This window comes from Musa acuminata, chromosome BXJ3-5 (assembly GCF_036884655.1).
Source record: "Musa acuminata AAA Group cultivar baxijiao chromosome BXJ3-5, Cavendish_Baxijiao_AAA, whole genome shotgun sequence".
Lineage (NCBI taxonomy): Eukaryota > Viridiplantae > Streptophyta > Magnoliopsida > Zingiberales > Musaceae > Musa > Musa acuminata.
The window spans coordinates 7168119-7186868 of record NC_088353.1 but is presented as its reverse complement, the minus strand read 5'-3'; the positions used below and the strand labels follow the sequence as shown (position 1 = coordinate 7186868).

The 18750-nt window shown below is 40.8% G+C and overlaps 2 protein-coding genes across 8 annotated transcripts; both read right to left on the bottom strand.

Moving 5' to 3' along the window:
• Positions 1-1207: 1207 nt before the first annotated feature.
• On the bottom strand, positions 1208-9451 carry LOC103984981 (AAA-ATPase At3g28580-like). Of its 7 annotated transcripts, none has more exons than XM_065152174.1 (11): positions 8956-9451; positions 8788-8872; positions 8661-8698; positions 8493-8580; positions 6780-6879; positions 6488-6644; positions 6156-6247; positions 4730-4915; positions 3896-4645; positions 3309-3461; positions 1208-3123 (listed from the first exon to the last, which is right to left on the bottom strand). In XM_065152174.1, the coding sequence occupies exon 11, from the start codon at positions 2704-2706 to the stop codon at positions 1252-1254; it is 1455 nt and encodes a 484-aa protein (XP_065008246.1). In that variant the 5' UTR covers positions 2707-3123; positions 3309-3461; positions 3896-4645; positions 4730-4915; positions 6156-6247; positions 6488-6644; positions 6780-6879; positions 8493-8580; positions 8661-8698; positions 8788-8872; positions 8956-9451; the 3' UTR covers positions 1208-1251. The 7 variants fall into 7 exon arrangements, with proteins under 7 accessions (XP_065008246.1, XP_065008243.1, XP_065008245.1 ...); XM_065152171.1 differs by having other exon boundaries at positions 8493-8572; XM_065152173.1 differs by having other exon boundaries at positions 8493-8572; positions 8968-9451.
• Positions 9452-12187: 2736 nt separating this feature from the next.
• LOC103984980 (glycerol-3-phosphate acyltransferase RAM2-like) lies at positions 12188-14859 on the bottom strand. Its single transcript, XM_009402579.3, has 2 exons — positions 13721-14859; positions 12188-13217 (listed from the first exon to the last, which is right to left on the bottom strand). The coding sequence occupies exons 1-2, from the start codon at positions 14339-14341 to the stop codon at positions 12315-12317; spliced, it is 1524 nt and encodes a 507-aa protein (XP_009400854.2). The 5' UTR covers positions 14342-14859; the 3' UTR covers positions 12188-12314.
• Positions 14860-18750: the final 3891 nt, after the last annotated feature.

Here is an 18750-nt window from a genome sequence, read left to right as displayed (position 1 = left end):
AATGTGATCATAAATAGACTCATGCCTACATGTGTGTCCTTCACACTATAGAGGAACAGGATGGAGTTGAGGCCTGTCAAGTGAATTGAACACCATGCTCTGAACCCCTTTAGCAAGAGTCCCAAAGTATGCTTGGGAGAGGTGTCACGCCCCCTAAATTATCGCATTCAAGAGGCATGAACATATCTTAAATATGAATATTATAATTTATCAACAAACGAAGGATCCAAATTAACATTTGAGGACATTAAGAATCAATGCAGTTTATAATCATACATTACATCACTCAAACATTTATGAAAACCCAAGCTAACTTAATAATTTATTAACCACACTTATAAATTTATATAAGAATTTATATAATTAGAACTCCAACCATTTTTCATAAATTTATATCATCATAAAACTAACTTAATATTCTAAAATTTCAAACGTAAGGGGTCTTTTAAAACTTTTACACGATATATCAATTCAAATCTATCAATAACATTTCATTACCTACAAAATGCACTTATACAACAATAACATAACAACTCACAAAAGACTTGTCTAAAAGCTTTCTATTACCTTAACTCAATTCTAACATTCTGTCGGCTCCTAGTCGCCACGTGAAGGCTAACATGAAAGGAAAATATCCTAATCACCCTCCACCTGTCGACCCTTATGAATAATGATCCAAGGAAAACTATTCGAGCTTGTCTTCCCCTATCACCCGTGTGAACAAAATATTAAAAAGTGACATTGGGATAGTTATAAATTGTCTCCTCCATGAACTAGGTACAAAAACTAATCATCCATGTTATGTCAAGAGGTTCTTTTCTTAAGAGAAACCAATACTCAAAAAAGATCAAAGATCAACTCAACAAATTTAGCTTGATATCGATCTCAGGTTTTAGGTTTTCATGTTGGATCATATAAAGAAATAGTAGCATTCCTGCAATACCTTCAAAAAAAAACACTATCACCAACCGCATCGGTATTCACGTGTCAAATTTCTGAATGATACCTTTTAATCAAATGTATTAAGTATATATGAACAATGTAGTCGGCATTGAGATGAATTTGGATTCCTCGACGATTTGATTGGAAGTAACGGCTGCCAACGTCATCCCTACGTGGCATTATTAGTCGTTGTATTATAAGATCGACGAGAACAGCTTGGCGGAGCCCAATCTAAGCATACACCGAGCACAAAGACAAAATAACCGATAGAAATCCGACATTAATGTCTATTTTTTATTACCTTCGAAATTAACTCGTCAGCTCACTCTCGGCGGTCTCATCCCCGCTACTGCCGTCCTCGACTTTGGCCGCTGCTCCCGGCCGGCCCATTTCCAGCGCTCGAACCAACCTCCCGAGACACGAGGCGTCGTCCTCCTCCGCAGACTTGGGCATCAGGTTCTCTGCCACGTCCGCCGGCGTCATCTTGACCTCCTCCAGCAGCCGCCGGACGGCCTCGAACAGCGGGTGCGCGTCGACGCCCACGTAGTTCTTCGCCAGCACCTTGAACGCCTCGAATCCACAGTGCGACATCTCGATGTGCTTGTCCATCCTCCCCCGCCGTATCAGCGCCGGATCCAGCTTCTCCAGGTGGTTTGTGGTGAATATTATGAGCCTCTCACCGCCACAGGCCGACCACAGGCCGTCGATGAAGTTGAGAAGCCCGGAGAGCGTCACCTTGCTCTCCTCCTTGTCCTCCTTCTCCGGCAGCAACGGCGGCTTGGCCTTGTCTCCGCTTTCGCCCTCTTTCTTCCTCTTGGGCTTCCGCTTACCCGTCAGGTCCAGCGAGCAGTCGACGTCCTCGAGGACGATGATGGACTTGCTGGTGGTCTCGATGAACAGCTTCCTCAACTGGGTGTTGTCCTTGACGGAGGTCAGCTCGAGGTCGTAGATGTCGTAGTCCAGGAAGTTGGCAATGGCGGCGATAGCGGAGGACTTGCCGGTGCCGGGGGGGCCGTAGAGGAGGTAACCCCGCTTCCACGCCTTGCCGATTCTGGCGTAGTAGTCCTTGCCGTTGCGGAAGGCGATGAGGTCGTCCATGATGTCCTCCTTCTTGCCGGGATCCATGGCGAGTGTGTCGAAGGTCGACGGGTGATCGAACACGACGTGGCTCCACATCGTCTTCCTGTACTCGTACGACCTACTGCCGGAAATGTTGGTGTAGAGCTTGCGCTGCCGGCGGCGGCGCCTGACCTCGCGCCCCTCTCGCAAGACGTGGGCGAGGTACGATCCGATGACGAGCTCCCGGTGCCGGCGGTGGAAGGTCAACCGGTAGTGCCGCCGCGCCTCGGCCTCCGGGAAAAAGGATACGGTCTGCGAGCGGGGAGTGCGCGCCACGGAGGTCCACCAGAGCTTGGCGCCCTCGAAGTCGTCGGTGACCTCCTCGTGCTCGTCCATGCTGAGGGTGAGGCTGTCGCAGCCGGCGCCTAGCTCGGCCTTGAGCTTGTTGGCGCGCTGCGAGCAGGAGCCACTGAGGTAGGCCTCGACGGAGGTGTAAGCCTCGCTGCGCTTCAGGCGGTCGCCGGAGAACTCGGAGATGGTGATCCGGACGTAGGGGTAGACGGAGGCAAAGAGGCGGAAGGTGTGCTTGGTGAGGGAGTGCTCGAGGAGGTGGAGGGGGAGGTAGCGGCGGATGATGGCATAGACCACCATGAGGCTGGCTGCGAGCGAGCCCAAGCTCGCCAACCGATCGCTCATTCTCGCCATGGTGGGAGAACGCAGTGGCTACTCGGATCACCGGCAGCCCTTCATAAAGATCGGAGTGATTCGAAGACTCCTCGTCTTCCACTTGTGTCGGTTCGACGAAGAAAACGCAGGCATCGGGAGCGGATGAGATGCCGGCCTCGCACAGGATTCACATGAATTCTTCCCACGCATTGGTAGCGGGACCACCACAATGCCAGGTGTATCCACGGCCCGGGCCGAAAGCCGGGGGCGAAAGGCCGAACGCTGTCTCCGTCAACGCATGCATTTGTTGCAAGAGAGCAGAAAGCAAGGAAGACGCAGCCTCTGAACTCGCCCTTCGCTGGCAGTCTCACGCGCATCCATCTTGGATGACGTAGGCGCGAGTGACGTGCGATTATGATCAAACCGCCATGTTTGAACTGATCTCATCTAACATATCTGAATGCAAAAAATCCTCGTCAAATTAGCAACAGCTAAACCAATTCCAACAACTGCATGCAGTATACAATAAACCTAATCGCAATAAATTGGATAAGCAACTAATGAGGACCAAATAAATTGTCATGCCAACCATCAAGAGCCATTTCATGTTGGCAAATGGAGAGTAGAGAACGGGGACTGACCTTGAATTCTGCCGAAGTACATGTAGAATTTAGATGGTCACGGTAAGGACCATCTTCTTGATTAAAATCGGTACATGGGTAAACATCCTCTCAGATCTAACTTGGCATCGCGCCTCTGAATGAAAAAAAGAGGCGACAGTTACATCTAGAAATCTGTCAAATGATTACCACAAAAGCATATTATTGTACATGGAACATGTAGAACAAAAAAAAAACGAGGCAACAGTTAGATCCAGAAATCTGAAATGATTACCACAAAGGCATATTGTACATGAAACATGTAGAGCAAAAAACATACGAGGCAACAGTTAGATCTAGAAATCTGTCAAATGATTAGCACAAACGCATATTATGCATGGAACATGTAGAACAGAAAAAAAAAAAAAAAGATGATTCTTTACTTCAAAATTGCTATCAAGTACTTGCTAAAGTGGATCAATGGAAGCAGACCAAGATTGCTAATAGATGTTGTCATTTGACAGCCCATCTTGGCGAGAACAACTGCTTTTGTTAAATAGTGACCTTCAGTTTGGCACTTGAGATAATATCCTAAGTAAATAATTGTGCAGAGTTATGAATGAACCAACCTGTTCTCTTCAACAGACCTGCCTAAAAATCTTCCTGGTCTTGGTCCCTAATGCTCAGGCCATCATCAGAACTCGTTCCTGGGGCGAGCTCATTCAGGTCTACGAATCTTATTCTTTGGGGCTTATCTGCTTCCTCCCCGATGCTGTCCGTCTTATGCACAGCTGGTTGCCGATCTTTATCTGCAGCCTCAGTGTAGTTGGTCAATATGGGACTCATTTTGTTATACGTTATTTCTTTACTGTCTTCTTCCTGAGAAACTTAACTTGCTGTTGAGAGTTCTAAATTATCAGATGCACCAGAATTTGTCTGTTGCATCTGACTCATTAGACTTTGTGGAATCTGTATCTGATAGCTCATACTGCAGGCAATCTATACATGGTCACGCAGCTCTGTTGCTGCATCTTACGGCTGTCTAGAGCTCATCAACTGATCTCAATTTTTTTGTTTCCTGCCTAGTTCGACCAGGAAACCTTTCGTAATAGCGTTGATCCTCCAAATCTCACTAGTGCTCGAGGAATGTTCCTCCTCTATCTCATCATCCTCTACATTTTCTTCCTTCCAACGGAACGCCTCATCCCCCTCTGGCCAACTTGACACCTTTTGCTGCTTTTGACTTCTCAGATATTCCTCATCATATACTGCTTCTCCTACAATGTCATCATCACTGTCGAAGCCTGCATCAATATCAGAAACAGTATCCACAAAATCCTTTTTCCAAATATTTCTGAGGCCTTCTCCTCCACCTATTGCTAAATTCCAACCAATACAACAGTAAGATACATCATATTAGAAACAAACTATACATCTCAAAACAAGCATGAAAGAGAAGACACCTGTGGTCAAGAGGCTCATCCTGATGTTTGATATTAATTTCTTCATAGTAATTTGATTTTGGGCACCTTGTATCATTGTTAACCAGATCCATTTGCCAACAGCCATTCAATTTACCATTGGTTGAGACATCAGGCCACCCAATGACTGATCTCCTGACGACACTCACAGCTGAGCATTGTCTTTTCCTAAAACATATCACATAAGACTGAAGCATTAGAAATCGGTGGAGAAGCCTCATCAAGAAATAAACAAGATGCGGAACATAAATGAGAAAAAAAAAAGAGATTGTATAAATGTTTGGTTATTTTGATAGCTTCATTGATCGTGTGATCTTAGTCATCTGAAAAATTGTTTAACATGAAACTACTACTAATTTGAGTTTGGCCAGAAATCATTAAGAGAAAACCGAAAGAAACTACAATTCAAACAATCATTAATAACCAATATCCACCTTTTAGGATTCGGACATTTTTTATATGTCAAACATTCACAGGAATAGACCATTTCAGGTTAAATATTTAGTTATGCCCTGTTTAGATAATTTAGCTATGTACATCAAATCAATGAAATATACAAAGACGATAACAGAACTAATCAGGATTAGCAGAAATTTAGAAACCAAATAATAAGATTAAAAAAAAAACCAATCAAAATAAACTAATCAGAGATCAATAACACTAATATCCACCACCCACAGAATCCTGAGCAGAAGTACCTACCTCAAATTTAGACAGAAGTAAACATATGAAAGCTCCTAAAACCATTTTCAGCCCTCTGTCATTCCATTATAAAATCCTCGGTGCTTAGCTTAGTAAGAAAAATAACATTTTAAAAATACTGCAAGCTACCTTTCAAAGAAAAATAAAAAAACACAAGCAAAAAGAGCTTTTCCATGTGATCCGCAGTATACCTAGAGAAGCAAGTTCAACTAATCTGTAAACACTCGTAGAACTTGTCAACTGCCAAATCTCTTTATAAACACATTCTTGAATTCAATGATATTCAGCACCATTAGAGAAGCACAAAATCATACTCTTCCAACGTGTTTCATGGCTCTAGGAAGGTAAAACATGTAGGTGGAAACCATTCTATATACATATTCTTCATTATTTATTAGAACATCAAAGTAGAAAATTATTAAACTTAATATAGTAGAAATAGGATAAACCAAAGTATACATGACAGGCTTTCCATCACAAAGGAAGCGGCCTGAGGAAGCTCCATCTGGAGTCACAAAGCTGCCTGGGAGGAGAGCTTCTCTGTGTTGCTTTTTCAACAGTCTCTCTTTCTTATGTTTGAATGCCCAAAGTACAACAGAAATAGAAAAATTATTGGCTTTGAATTACCAAAGACTAATTTAAGGTTAACCATGCCATGTAAAATGAGACTAAAAGCATAAGTACTAAGGTGCAAAGAATCCCATACTTTGCGAATTTTCTTGATATCCAGCAGAATTCAAACTTTAATTTCTTCCCAAGAGAGGATTCCGTTCCACTTCTACTTTGAGAAAATTTTACCTGAAATAAAAAATATACTATGCTACCAATTAGAGAAAGAAAAGGAAGACAAAGTTTACTTTCGTAAGAATTAATCTTCATTAATAGAGTTATGTGCTGAGTTTTCTATAGTTCTTTTTTTTATTGTTAATGGTTATAGACTTTTGATTAAGCCACATCACTATTAGAATAGTGCAGTTTAAACTACCAAAACACAGATGACATCACTCAATTAAAACCAACCAAAATGGAGAAACTCACTGAAACTTCTTGGAATTTATCCATGTTGGTTGTAACAGTTACCCTCTGGAAAGATATATGTGAAGCAAATGACAATCCCTTTGCCTTCACCTTCTTTACCTCAACCTGTCTAATTTCACAGTACAATGGATGGCCAACAGTTGTATCATCTTCGTACCTGCAAAACAAAGAAATGAAGGAATTACTAAGTGTTAACCATGACACTTGCAATATGACTACAAAAGGTAGTTTAAAATAAATATCCAAATGTTTTGGGTGGCTTCTAAAATAACCATGAAGTTTATCAGGATACCAATAAGAAATCCAATGTTAATGATCACCAATCCTTGCTTTGCAAGAGTTGAATGCCTCATTTTTAATGAATCATCAATAAGATTATGAATGTCTTCTTGCTGCAAAATGAAAAAAAATGAAGTCAACTTCTAGTATCAAATCAACCAAGCAGAGTAAAGACTACATTTTCAGAGCTCAGTTAGTCATGTCATAATGTTGATTATCAAAAAGCTAGAGATTCAACATCGCATATTCACAATTATATGATATATAAGTATCAATTGCATCATAGGATTCAGAAGTACCTGTAAAAAGTTTGAAATGATTGACAAGGAAACAATTCTTGAGACAGTAACCTATATGGTGCTAACAAGTCAAAATCAATTATTAGGATATAGTACTCATTTATATGGTACACTGGATAACAACACTAATGAATGGAGAGTCATTTGATTCATCTAGCAATGACAAGTGCCATTTGAAAGGAAACAGTACCAGTTAACATATTATAGTGTGGACAAATCTGTAGTGCAACATGTATAATGTTCATCCATGTCAACTTATGAAAGCTCTATATAATTCTAGATCGGAAGTTTCTAATCCTTTAGTTTATGATATTTGAGAAAGCACGTTTACTTCAAATAAGCAGAGAAAAACTAAGGGGGAAATGCTTAGTTTTAAAAATTATGAAGCTCCTAAAAAATTTGTCAGCTAAAGGGTCAACCATTTCGTCTCAAAACAAGCACTCAAAGGTATAATTTAAAAACTAAAAACGGAAAACATATTCTAGATGTTTCCACTCTGTTCCCATTCATTATTTTTCTCTTACTTGCTTCTCCGTTCAACAATGCACCAGTTCTTAATCAATGTAGCTGAGGGTGGCAGTTGGTGATGGAAAATATGGTTGATGCTGAATCTGATGATGACTAGCAATCAGCAACAACAATCAACAACTGAAGATGGGAATAGTGGTGGTTGACAACTGACAACCAATTACGGGTTAGCAGCTGCTGGCAACCGGTGGAAAATGGTGAACAGAAAACGCGTAATGAAAGGATTGTAACAGGAGTTTAACCAGCCAGAATTGATGGACAATGATGTCTTCCAATGGCAGCGGAGATTGACAACCAGGGACTAATGGCAAGTCATGGAGGGCAGTGGTTGGAGGTGATGGAGGTCGCATTCAGTGACCATTAGCAAACATGGTGGCTACCATCAATCAGTGATCAAGGATAGTGGTGACTTTTATTTGGCAAGGTACCACATAATATGTTTGGCAATTTTTTTTCTTCTCCATTATTTCTGAAATGTTGGAAAAAAAGCTTTCTACTTCCATTGCAAAGTGAAAAATTATGGTGTACCATCAGACACATTAACAAAAAGGTCCTGGGTCCTCCTCTTGCATATACAAGTTATGACAGCTATACAAGCCGAATACCAAAAAACATGAACAAGAAAAAAAAAAAGATATATGTCTTATATACAAAGAAAAAAAAAATGATACCAAAGAAGCATAAATGTTGACAAACATCATTGTAAGACAACTCAGGAAGTGGAACTAAGACAGTAAGTGCAAGGAAAGTGCTTTAGCTATACATTTTTCAGGTTTATGTACAAGATAAAAGCCAACATCCATCAACAAAGGGAAAACATAAATAATAATTAAACATTGTCACTTGCAATAAAGGCATTAAACTTTCAAATTAGTATTATTATTCATCACAATAAGCACCTCAACACGGATGCTACATAGTGCTTTAGAAATTAGCATATGTGGGTTAGGACCAAGAGTCATATGTCTCGATCTTCGTTCTGCAAAACTTAACAGTCAGAGTTCATCAGTATTATCAGATGGATATGTTTTTAAGTGTCTTAGACTCCATAGATACAAAGAACTCACCCATGGGATGCAATAATTGGTATGTCCCCATCAGTGACCTGCGGTAAATGACCATTAGATTAGCCATTCCATGATATCATCTCTTTGCTGTAATATCTCAGCGGATATAATTGAACAAGCTACATACACAGTGCCACCAATCTTAAGTTGCTGCAGAGTACTGTAACCCAGGTTGAATGCCCTATAGCAATGCGAGAAACTGGAGGGATTGCCTGTCAACATGCCAATAGGTTCTTATGAAACTTATTCAAATCCAGATTTTTAAGGTAACAGACAAGTAAATTCCGAGGAATACCAGCAGATATACCCTAAAAATGCTACCGGATGAGAGATCATTTCCAAAGCCAGGAACATGGAGGCAGTTGAGGACGGCGGCGAGCTCCCACATGGAGCGGAGCCCTCACCGTGGCAGCTACGAAGGAAGCGGGGACTGGACGATCAAGGTGATCACCATCCCAGCCTTCTTCCGCTCCTCCTCCTCTCTACGGCGGCGGAGCGCAGCGGGAGTTGCAGGAGCGTCGGAAGCAGGTCTTCCGGGGGGAGGGTCGGCGGGCAGGGGTTGGCAGTCGTCTTCCAGGAAGGAGGATCCGTCCGCGGATGGCGCGGCAGGGAAATTATCGGACATGGGGGGAAGAAGTGTTCAGAGGGAACGAGATCGACCGGTAGGAGCCGCGGGGAAGCGCGAGCTGCGGGGGGAGATGGTTCAAGCGGGGAGGAAGAGAGGAGGCGACGGGATGGGGAAGAAGCGGTGGCCATAAGAGAGTGAGAGTCGGTAAGAGGGATCGAGGGAGACGTCGGCGAAGGCTATTACGGTGAATTACGATGATTTAGGATCAATTTTACTTGGGAGATTACTATTTATAATCATGTTATTTACGACCCAATAATTTTTGAATATTTCTGAATTATCTTTTTATGTATGACCTTAATTTATAATTTAAGTATAATAAAATCATTTCACTTCTCATTTATATTTTTTTCCTCTTTTTTCGCCTCCTTCACCTCTTAATCATTATAAATGGCATAAAATAATTAAAAAAACTAGATAATAAAATGTAACAAATCAAACATTGAAAAGAAAGATGTGAGAAATAATTTTTAATATTTATTTTTAATAAATTAATATTTTTTAGTTATGTATATTCTATAATAATTCAGAAAATATAATCTTCTAAGTCAATTATATCAACCAAGAAGATATCATGTTATTTGCCTTTGTAAACTATTTTATTAATTTTTAAAATAATTATAAATAGTAAGAGAATCGTAAATTGTAAGAATAGACATTGAATAGTAACCTCTTTATTTTAATTGAAGATTGGAGATTACTATTTACCACCATAAATTTACTATTTAAAATATTATTTAAAAAATTAATATTTCTAAATACCTTTTGTAAATAGATAGAAATATCCTAATCTTCTTCTTTTTGAATGACGATATTGAGAAGGTAATGAGCAAGGTCCCGAAAGACAAGAAGCGAGGGAGCGTTGAGTGTCAACATATAGCATGGAGCGATATCAACGATGGCGAGAGAGCGTTCGTATCGATAATCATAGGGTTATGGGAAAAAAAAAAGATAAAATCGATAATACTAAAACTATAAATAGTAAAATAATACTTTTATTATTTTTAAGAGAAAATGAGCTGTAAGTAATAAACTATTTAAATATTTCTATTACAATTCAAATTTTTTTTAAATTAATATTCCTAAGATGCCCCTATGCAAATGAACTTTAACTTTTAATCAACTCGCTCGATGGAATGTGACTAACAGATATACCTTTCGAGTAGATCGACAAGGATCGATTCATGGATTATCTCTGTGTTGGGTCATCCAAGTGATATTAGACAATAGAATGACATTAAAGTAAAAATTTTCTCGTCTCTTGTGGAGTCAGAGTAGTGTTGGGTCAAATGACATAGAAGTATTGAGTGACATGAGTCTTCCTCTATGTCGAGTGGCATTGAAGTGGCGAACGATGTCATAGCGAAATCTTTTTCTTCATCGAGTGATGAATAATGTCACACTGACTATAGAACTGCATCAAGTGATATCAGCATAGCTAGGGTTCTATAAATTAAATTAAATAAGGGATTGTGGGAAATAAAAGTATCACCGATAATTGAGGGACTATAAATAATAAAAATATTTTTTATAATTTTTTTAGGGGTTGTAAATACCAAAAAGGATTACCAATTATAAGCTTCTTATAATTTGGAAGGAGGTCGGAACATTATTGTTTTTCTTATAATTTAGTTTTCTCAAATTATTTGCTCTTTTCCCCTTTTTTTATAATTATTTGTTAAATAAATTCTGGTTTTTTAATTCTTTTATCAAATCAACTTATCTTTTTTATTATTATTTATTGATGTGTTTATTGGGTTTATAAGCAGTCTAATTTTTCTCTTATTATTCTGGTTTTTAATTTATAAGCAGTATTTATATATTTTTTATATATTTCCCAAAGAGCACCTTCATTTTAGGGAGTGATTATTTTTTATTTTAAATGCAATTTAATGATGAAATTTCTGAGGCTTTGTTGTTGGGTTTGAGTTGAGCTAAGTTGACTTTTGGAAGGGAGGAAGCACCAGTTTATTGTTTTCTAGTAATTGTCCTATTTACATCAACAACATTCTTCGGAGCATAAGACATTAGATTAGTAATCATGTAAACTAAAAAAAAAGCTTGTAAATGATCAAATAATGGATGAATAAGCTATATCGCAATGATTGAAATTTAAAGAGCTCTCCTTGTTCAAGCACTTGGCAGTACTCCTTCATCTCTGGCAAACTGTAACCTAATAAATGAAGGTATCCGACAATGACATTACTGCTGCAACCAGAAACCTGACAGATAACTTATCCTGTTCTGTTTTAGTATACATCTAGTTAAGATTTGTATTGTTTGCTCATCTCGCCCAAGAAAGTGATTGGAGAGGCTGAGACCACATATTTGGTATGTTGTTTTGCTAAAGCAAGCTCCTCATGCATCAAGTGTGTCTAAAGATTAGGCTATCCAGAACAAAAGACCACCTCATGAACATGAGGGAGGAGACCTGAAATATATGGTCAGGAAGTTTGTGATGGTAAGAAACTTATATTTTGGTTGGATTAATTGTTTGATGGAGGGTCCTCTTGTCATTAATTATGTACCTAACAGTGTTAATGCCAAAACTTATTGTCTGGGACTTGTGAGATTTCAGAAATGTGAGATAAGGTCAGTAAATATCAGATCAGTAGCTGAGAATATGAACTAATCTGATCACCAAATGATGCTGGCAAAGCAATCCATAAAGAATGTTTGGCATGCTATAGAAAAGAGAGCCACATCTCTTGTGATAAATGGCACAACAACATGGTCTCAAACACTGCATTCATTTTCTAGCTCTGTGTTAGCCTTGATTGATCATTGAAACCCTTTTTCTCTTGCAGCAGCAGAGAGGGGCACTTTGATTTGATCCCTTCTCTTCATCCATTGTGTAGTTATATAGACATAGACATCAATGCACATTAGAACAGGATGCTGACATTAATTTTAATGATTATTATAGAGATATCAATGTACATTAAGCACTGAGATCATAGCCGGAACAGTCGGGATTACGAGAGAGAACATATGCAGTAGTAGTAGTAGTAGTAGCTGCTGCCTCCTTAGCGATCCATGGCCGTGGCGCCTTCAGCCTTGGACTTCTTCTCAGGAACAGTTCCATCGTTCCCGGCGAGCGCCCGGTACTTATCCTTCCTCGTGAAACGGGTGCACTCGTAGGACAAAGTGGAGGCTATCGCCCGCTGTATGTAGTTGGCCACCTCGTGGCTGGACTTGCCGCCGCCGCAGGTGATCTCGAGCGGGAGCTTGTCGAGGAAGGTAACCTCGTAGGCTGGACTGGGGTTCATGAAGAAGTAGAAGGGGTCCATCCCCTTCCACCCCCTCGCCGTGGTGCCGTGGAACATGCTCATTCGGCTGCAAGTCGCCACCGGCACGATCTGGTCCGTGAGCTCCGCGAACAGCGCCGAGAAGCGCAGCAGGAAGGGCTCGCGGCAGGTCGTCCCCTCGGGGCAGATCGCCAGGTCGCCCTCCTGCAGGAGCTTCCGGATCATGGCGGCGTCGCGGGCGCGGTCGCGGCTGAGGCGCACGGTACGGATGGGGGAGAGTATCTCGGAGAGGCGGGAGACGGAGTAGGTGACGGCGGCGATCGGGCGGCCGAGAGCGACGGAGAGGAAGACGGGGTCCAGGAGGGTGCGGTGGGAGCAGACGAAGAGGACGCCGGAATGGCCGAGGGACGTGGAGGCCGGGGGAGGAGGGGTGCCGCGGACGATGACGCGGACGCCGAGAGCGCGGAAGACGTGGTAGACGTAGCGCATGGGGAGGAGGGCCCCGGTGGCGATGCGGAGACAGGCCAGAAGGAAGCCCGCCGGGAACCAGAGGACGGTAACGAGGGCTAGCAGCGGCGTTGGCTTCTGGACCAAGCGGCCGTCGTGGAAGACGACCGGCTTCGGCAGCTTGTCACTGGCGACGGCCCCGCATCTGGGTTTCGGTGGCACCACATACGCCTCCTGTGTACATAACACCAAGCATTCACTTCATGCATAAATAAATAAATAAATAAATATATATATATATATATATATATATATATATATATATATACTTTTCAACTTTTGAAAGAATTGATATGCAAAAAATTCTTATATATATTATTTTTTATTCTTAGACAATGAAGATGTTACAGCTAATTCCAATACATTCTTATATCTTAAATATTGATCGATATGGTGGTATTCCATACTTATTTATCAAAGATAGATAATTCAAAAATTAATCTGATTTATTTTTCTAAATAATTTTCAATATATTCTTATGACTAAGTTTTTATTTAAAAAAGAATTGATCTAAAAACTATTTAAGATTCGTGCAAGCGTTGCTAATTCTCTTTCTTTCTCACAGCGCCGTTATCTGCCTCAAGAAACGCAAACCGTAGTGTTCATTCTATGCTCCTCTCTCATGTCTATAGTTACGTAATGCATGGCTTTTGGAAGAAGCAGCAGCGCGCACGTACCTGACAAAGACTCATGAAAGGGAAGTCGGTCTCCCGATCGCCGAGCCCGATCTCCGGCGACGCCTCCGGCAACTGCTTGCGGAGCGCGGCGGCTTTGTTCCTTCCAACGAGAACCCCCGGGTGGACAGCGAACCCCGTCAACCGGCCTTTGTACGTCCCGAGCTCCGTCCCGATGACGAGGTCAGCGCCCAGGTACTCCTTCAGGAACGCCTCCACCATGATCCTGGGGTTGGCCGTGAGCACGCACCGCCTGCCACACGCCGAGAACACCCGCCACACCTCCGGGTGGACGTCCGCCGAGTAGAACTTCGGCAGCACCGCCCGCGCCGCCAACTCCACTTCCTCCACCCGCGCCCCCGCCAGCGCCGCGAAGATGAGCACCTTGATCCCGGCCGACTCCGACAGGAAGTAGTAAAGCACGCCAACCAGCGGCGCCGCCAGGAGCAGGAGCAGCAACCTCAGGACGCCGCCCACCTCGAATGCGACGAGCGCGAAGTAGGGGAAGGAGCTGCGGCCCAGGAGCAAGGTGCCGTCCATGTCGGCCACCACCGTGTGCCCCTCCCGCCCCACCGAGGTGCACTGGTCCACGGTCTTGAAAGTCGCACCCCGGAACGCAACCATTTCGGTGCTGTCACCACCCCCCCCCGTATCTGCCAAGAGAGAGAGAGAGATAGAAAGAGAGAGGAAAGGGCAGAGGAGAAGCTACTTTTAAAGTTGCATGCTTTCCTATGGTTGCATATATAGAGCGGGAAGGTAGGTGGAGAAGGAATAGTATACAAGGCATGAAGGAGAAGTGTTGGTATGTAGTTGGAAATGGCCAAACCTGTTGCTAGTATTTTATTGCAGAAAGGCCATGGTTTTGCTTGGGATTAAACGTTTATTCCCAGGAGAAGGAAGCATTCTCCACCAGCGAATGCTCTTGGGAATCATCACCACATTGGCGCCATGCAGCAGGAGAAAACAAGAGCTTTCCGTGTCAAGCGCATGCTTTCGCTGTGGCAGATTAAGACCCGGTGGTGGCGGTGGTGGTGGCGACTCTTAGCTGCTGCATTGCTGGTTCCATAAATGCCACTTCCATGAGCTCCCTCACCAGAGGGGCAGACATGGATATCACCTGTGTGGATCTCAAAAAGACTGATGCGAGGTGTGGTGACATATTCTCTTTTTCTTTCTTTCTTTCCGGTGCTTTTTATAACTATACAAACAACAAGTAATAACAAAATCAAATTGATAAGATAATTCTTGACAAACAGTTTGAATATATTTTGTGCACACTATTGTTGTGATGTTGATGTTTCACAAAAAGTAGGTAGTCGAATATGTATGTATCGTCATGCCATTGATATCACTTATCCAATTCATAGTAAAAGAAAGTTACAAGCACAAAAGATTCTTCTACTTGGTTGTCAATGATTATCGACACAATTTAAAAGATAAATATTTTTATTATAAATAATAAATAATAAAGACAGGATTCGAGCTCAGAATCTTACGATATCCTATTAAATTTTTTACCGGTTAAATTATTCGACACATTCACTATAAATATTATTCGATGATTCTTGTTATTATTCCATTGATATCACAGATAAAGTTTGTATTAAAAAAAAAGATTATGGGACCCGGATACATCTTAATAAATACTTTGAAAATTATGCAAGTAGCTATTAATGTGATGTTGGAGCTTCACATAAATAGGTAGTTGAGGATGTAATTAATATCCATTAATTATCATGCAATCGTCCGAGCTACGTGTAATTTTGCAAGCTACAATAATTTGGACATCTCCTTTACTCTGACTAATTATGAAAGCAATGTTCACTACGCTATCTCGAGAGGTCACAATTCAAAGGACAGCATTGATTAATTCCCATCAATAGACGTCCAAATTGCATAGCTACAATGACGATGACATTTCTGTATTCTAATTTCTTGCCAATGCAATTGTTTTCGACATTTTTTTTTGGGGGGGTCACAAAGTTAAATATATGTCAAAATAATAATTAGATATTAAATTGGCTTACCTACATTGCGCCGACCACCACCAAACTCATGTGTCGGCTCCACAATGTGGGTTTGTCTAAAGGCCACCTGTTCTGAGTAAAACATCCGGGTACGAATTTTGGCATAGGGATCATTACCCTTTTCATTCGCTTACATTATTTGTGCTTAAACCCTAATAAAATTATGGATATGGTTTATAATTTTGTCATTCCTGTGGATGCATAATCCATTAGATTATCTTTTATCTAAATAAATTTTAATTATTTTAGTATTATTTCATATATATATGTGTGTGTGCGCGCGCGCATGTGTGTGCGCACACGCGCGTTCATGCGTGCGTGCGTGTGTCTGTGTATAAAATTATCGACATCTACTACACAAAAAAAAATGATGAAGCAAATAAAAAAAAAGGACTAATGAATTGAATTGAGTTCCGTTCTTATTTTGTGTGCAAGTAAAAAATATCTCATCATTTATGTATGAGTATAAAAATATAAGACCCGAGAGTATAAAAATATGAAATCTTATTAGTTTTTTTAATTATATTTTAATTATTATTATTTTTCTTATTTTGTATCGCTATATCATTAAGAAGGAAACTTGTTGTTACTAGTTTTACATCAATAACTTATTGATAGAAATGGGAGGATGTTAATAGTGTATTGACATCTAATGATAGGAGAACATGAAATTTATTTCAAGAGTTAAGTCAATTCAATTCACTCATGGCAAATGAGAGCAACAAGTAACAAGATAGATATGGGTTTGAAATGAATTTGGAGACATGTGTCCTTAATCGAATTTAAGTTAGGACATGATAAATTTGATTGTGATAGTGATTGCGGATCAGATTTTGGGTATCATGTCCATTCGATTATCTTAAAGTCGATTAGAATATTCATTAATCAGGTTTAAGATGAGACACAAATAGGGAAAAAAGTAAAGACCATCAATTAATTATACAAACATATATTTATTTGTGTGTTCTTTGTGGAGGTCTAAGATTAGTATGGCGTTTGAAGCGGCTATAATGTATCACTGTACACGTTGAGTCAAACACCAACGAGAAAACTAGCATCCAAAGAAGAAGAGTACCACAAGGTGCCGATCCATGCATGTGATCTCTTCTCTCTCCTCCCGAACAAGAGAACATTCGTTTGCATGGCACCCATGGCCAGTTCCAGCGAGGAGTCCCCACCAATTCCCTGTGTTGATCCGATGTAATATTCCCTTGGTCTCGATCAACATCTGTAGCCACAGTCTTTGCCAATTACCCGATGCGATCGGCTGTCTGATATATATCGTTTTAAGATATACTACTGAAGCAAATAGTTTAGTCGTTCCAAAGTTCTTTGCAGTAACCACGCATCACAGAGAGAGAGAGAGAGAGAGAGAGAGAGAGAGAGGAGAGACCCATGTCGCCGTCAGACGTAGACCGACGAGGAAGACGAGTAAAACCTGCAGCTGGGGATTCAGATGGATCTTTGATCCGGAAAAGACACAGCAATCACGTTTCAAAGAGCCAACTTTGCTTCAAAATGGTGAAGAACTTGAACATGAACATCATTATCGATTATAATGACAGCAACCAACCACGACACAGATTTGAAGGAGTTGGCAGTGCTGCAGTTCTCCGCTCACATCAATCTGATTCTTGTCTATTTTTTCCAGACCACGACACTAAAAGATTGAAATATATGAACAGATTTGGAAGGGATGCATGAACAAGATAATCATCTCAGGTGTGCCCCTCAATAAATAGAGGAAACTTGTGAGGAAGAGAGCGAAGAAATAAAGGGAGTGAGAAGATGTTGAACTCAATTGGATCACAAATTTGCTCAAGGAACTCAACGTTAACTCCACAGTTATTCCTACAATATATTGTGATAATATTGGAGCTACCTACTTATGTGCTAATCTAGTGTTCCATTCCCGCATGAAACACATAGCCATTGATTTTCACTTCGTGCGAGATCAAGTTGTCAGACATCAACTCCGTGTTTCTCACGTACATACAGTCGATCAACTATCAGACTTACTCACAAAGCCTCTCGCTCGTAAACTTTTTTCATCTCATCGGTCCAAGATCGATATTCTTGATGGAAGCTCGCGGGGCATGATAAGCAGATAAGATTTTCTCAATTTCTATCTTTCTATATTCTTCGTTTAATTTTTATCACCTACAACTATAGGGCTTTTCATCTTCTTCAAACTTTTTGATTGGGAGCCTTTGTTGTATCGATGTCAATGCTCTTTAGGGTGTGTTGAAACCACCACAGTAAGCCTTACATGGAGTCACATTCCCAAGGGAACTCTTAGGAGAGACAATCCTAATCAAACAAATCAGAGAGATTCTTATGAATACACACACTTTGACTCAAGAAATAGATGTGACTGATTAAGACCACCATGTTTCAAGTCTCAGATGGAGGAACCACAACTTGAGAGAATTGTCAAAATGGTTCAGCAAATCTGAAGCAACAAAATTCCCAAAAATGATGCATGAAGATTTGTGTGAGAGCACAATCAATAACCATAAACTAAACCATGCATCGATACCATAGAGGTGATTTGTGCTCTCCAGAAGCTTAAGGATATGTGCAGCAAAGAATATACAAGTACTGTCTCCTGACAAGTATTTTTCTTTTGATCAAACCATGCAACAAATACATGAGAAACTAAGACTTCTTCTGTTCACCAGAAAGAGTAGGTGACAGTAATATCTGAGATTCTAAGATTAATTGAAACCCCCAACACAAATGCAGTCAAAAGAAAGAACATATATATTATCAGCTTAATCAAAGTAAGTTAGATGATATCATCTCGAACCGATGTAAATTTTACAAAGATGTAACTTGTGTGAGCCCCCACGAAGCTAAGAACAAGAAAGAGAAAACAAATGGAAAGCAATGGCAGAGCAGCTATTCCACTTGAATTTTTCTTGTCCTACTGTCCTAAAATTTGATTCCTTCTTGCTGGCATTTACTACTATCCATCAATCACCAGTTGTTGCTAAGCCCAAACCA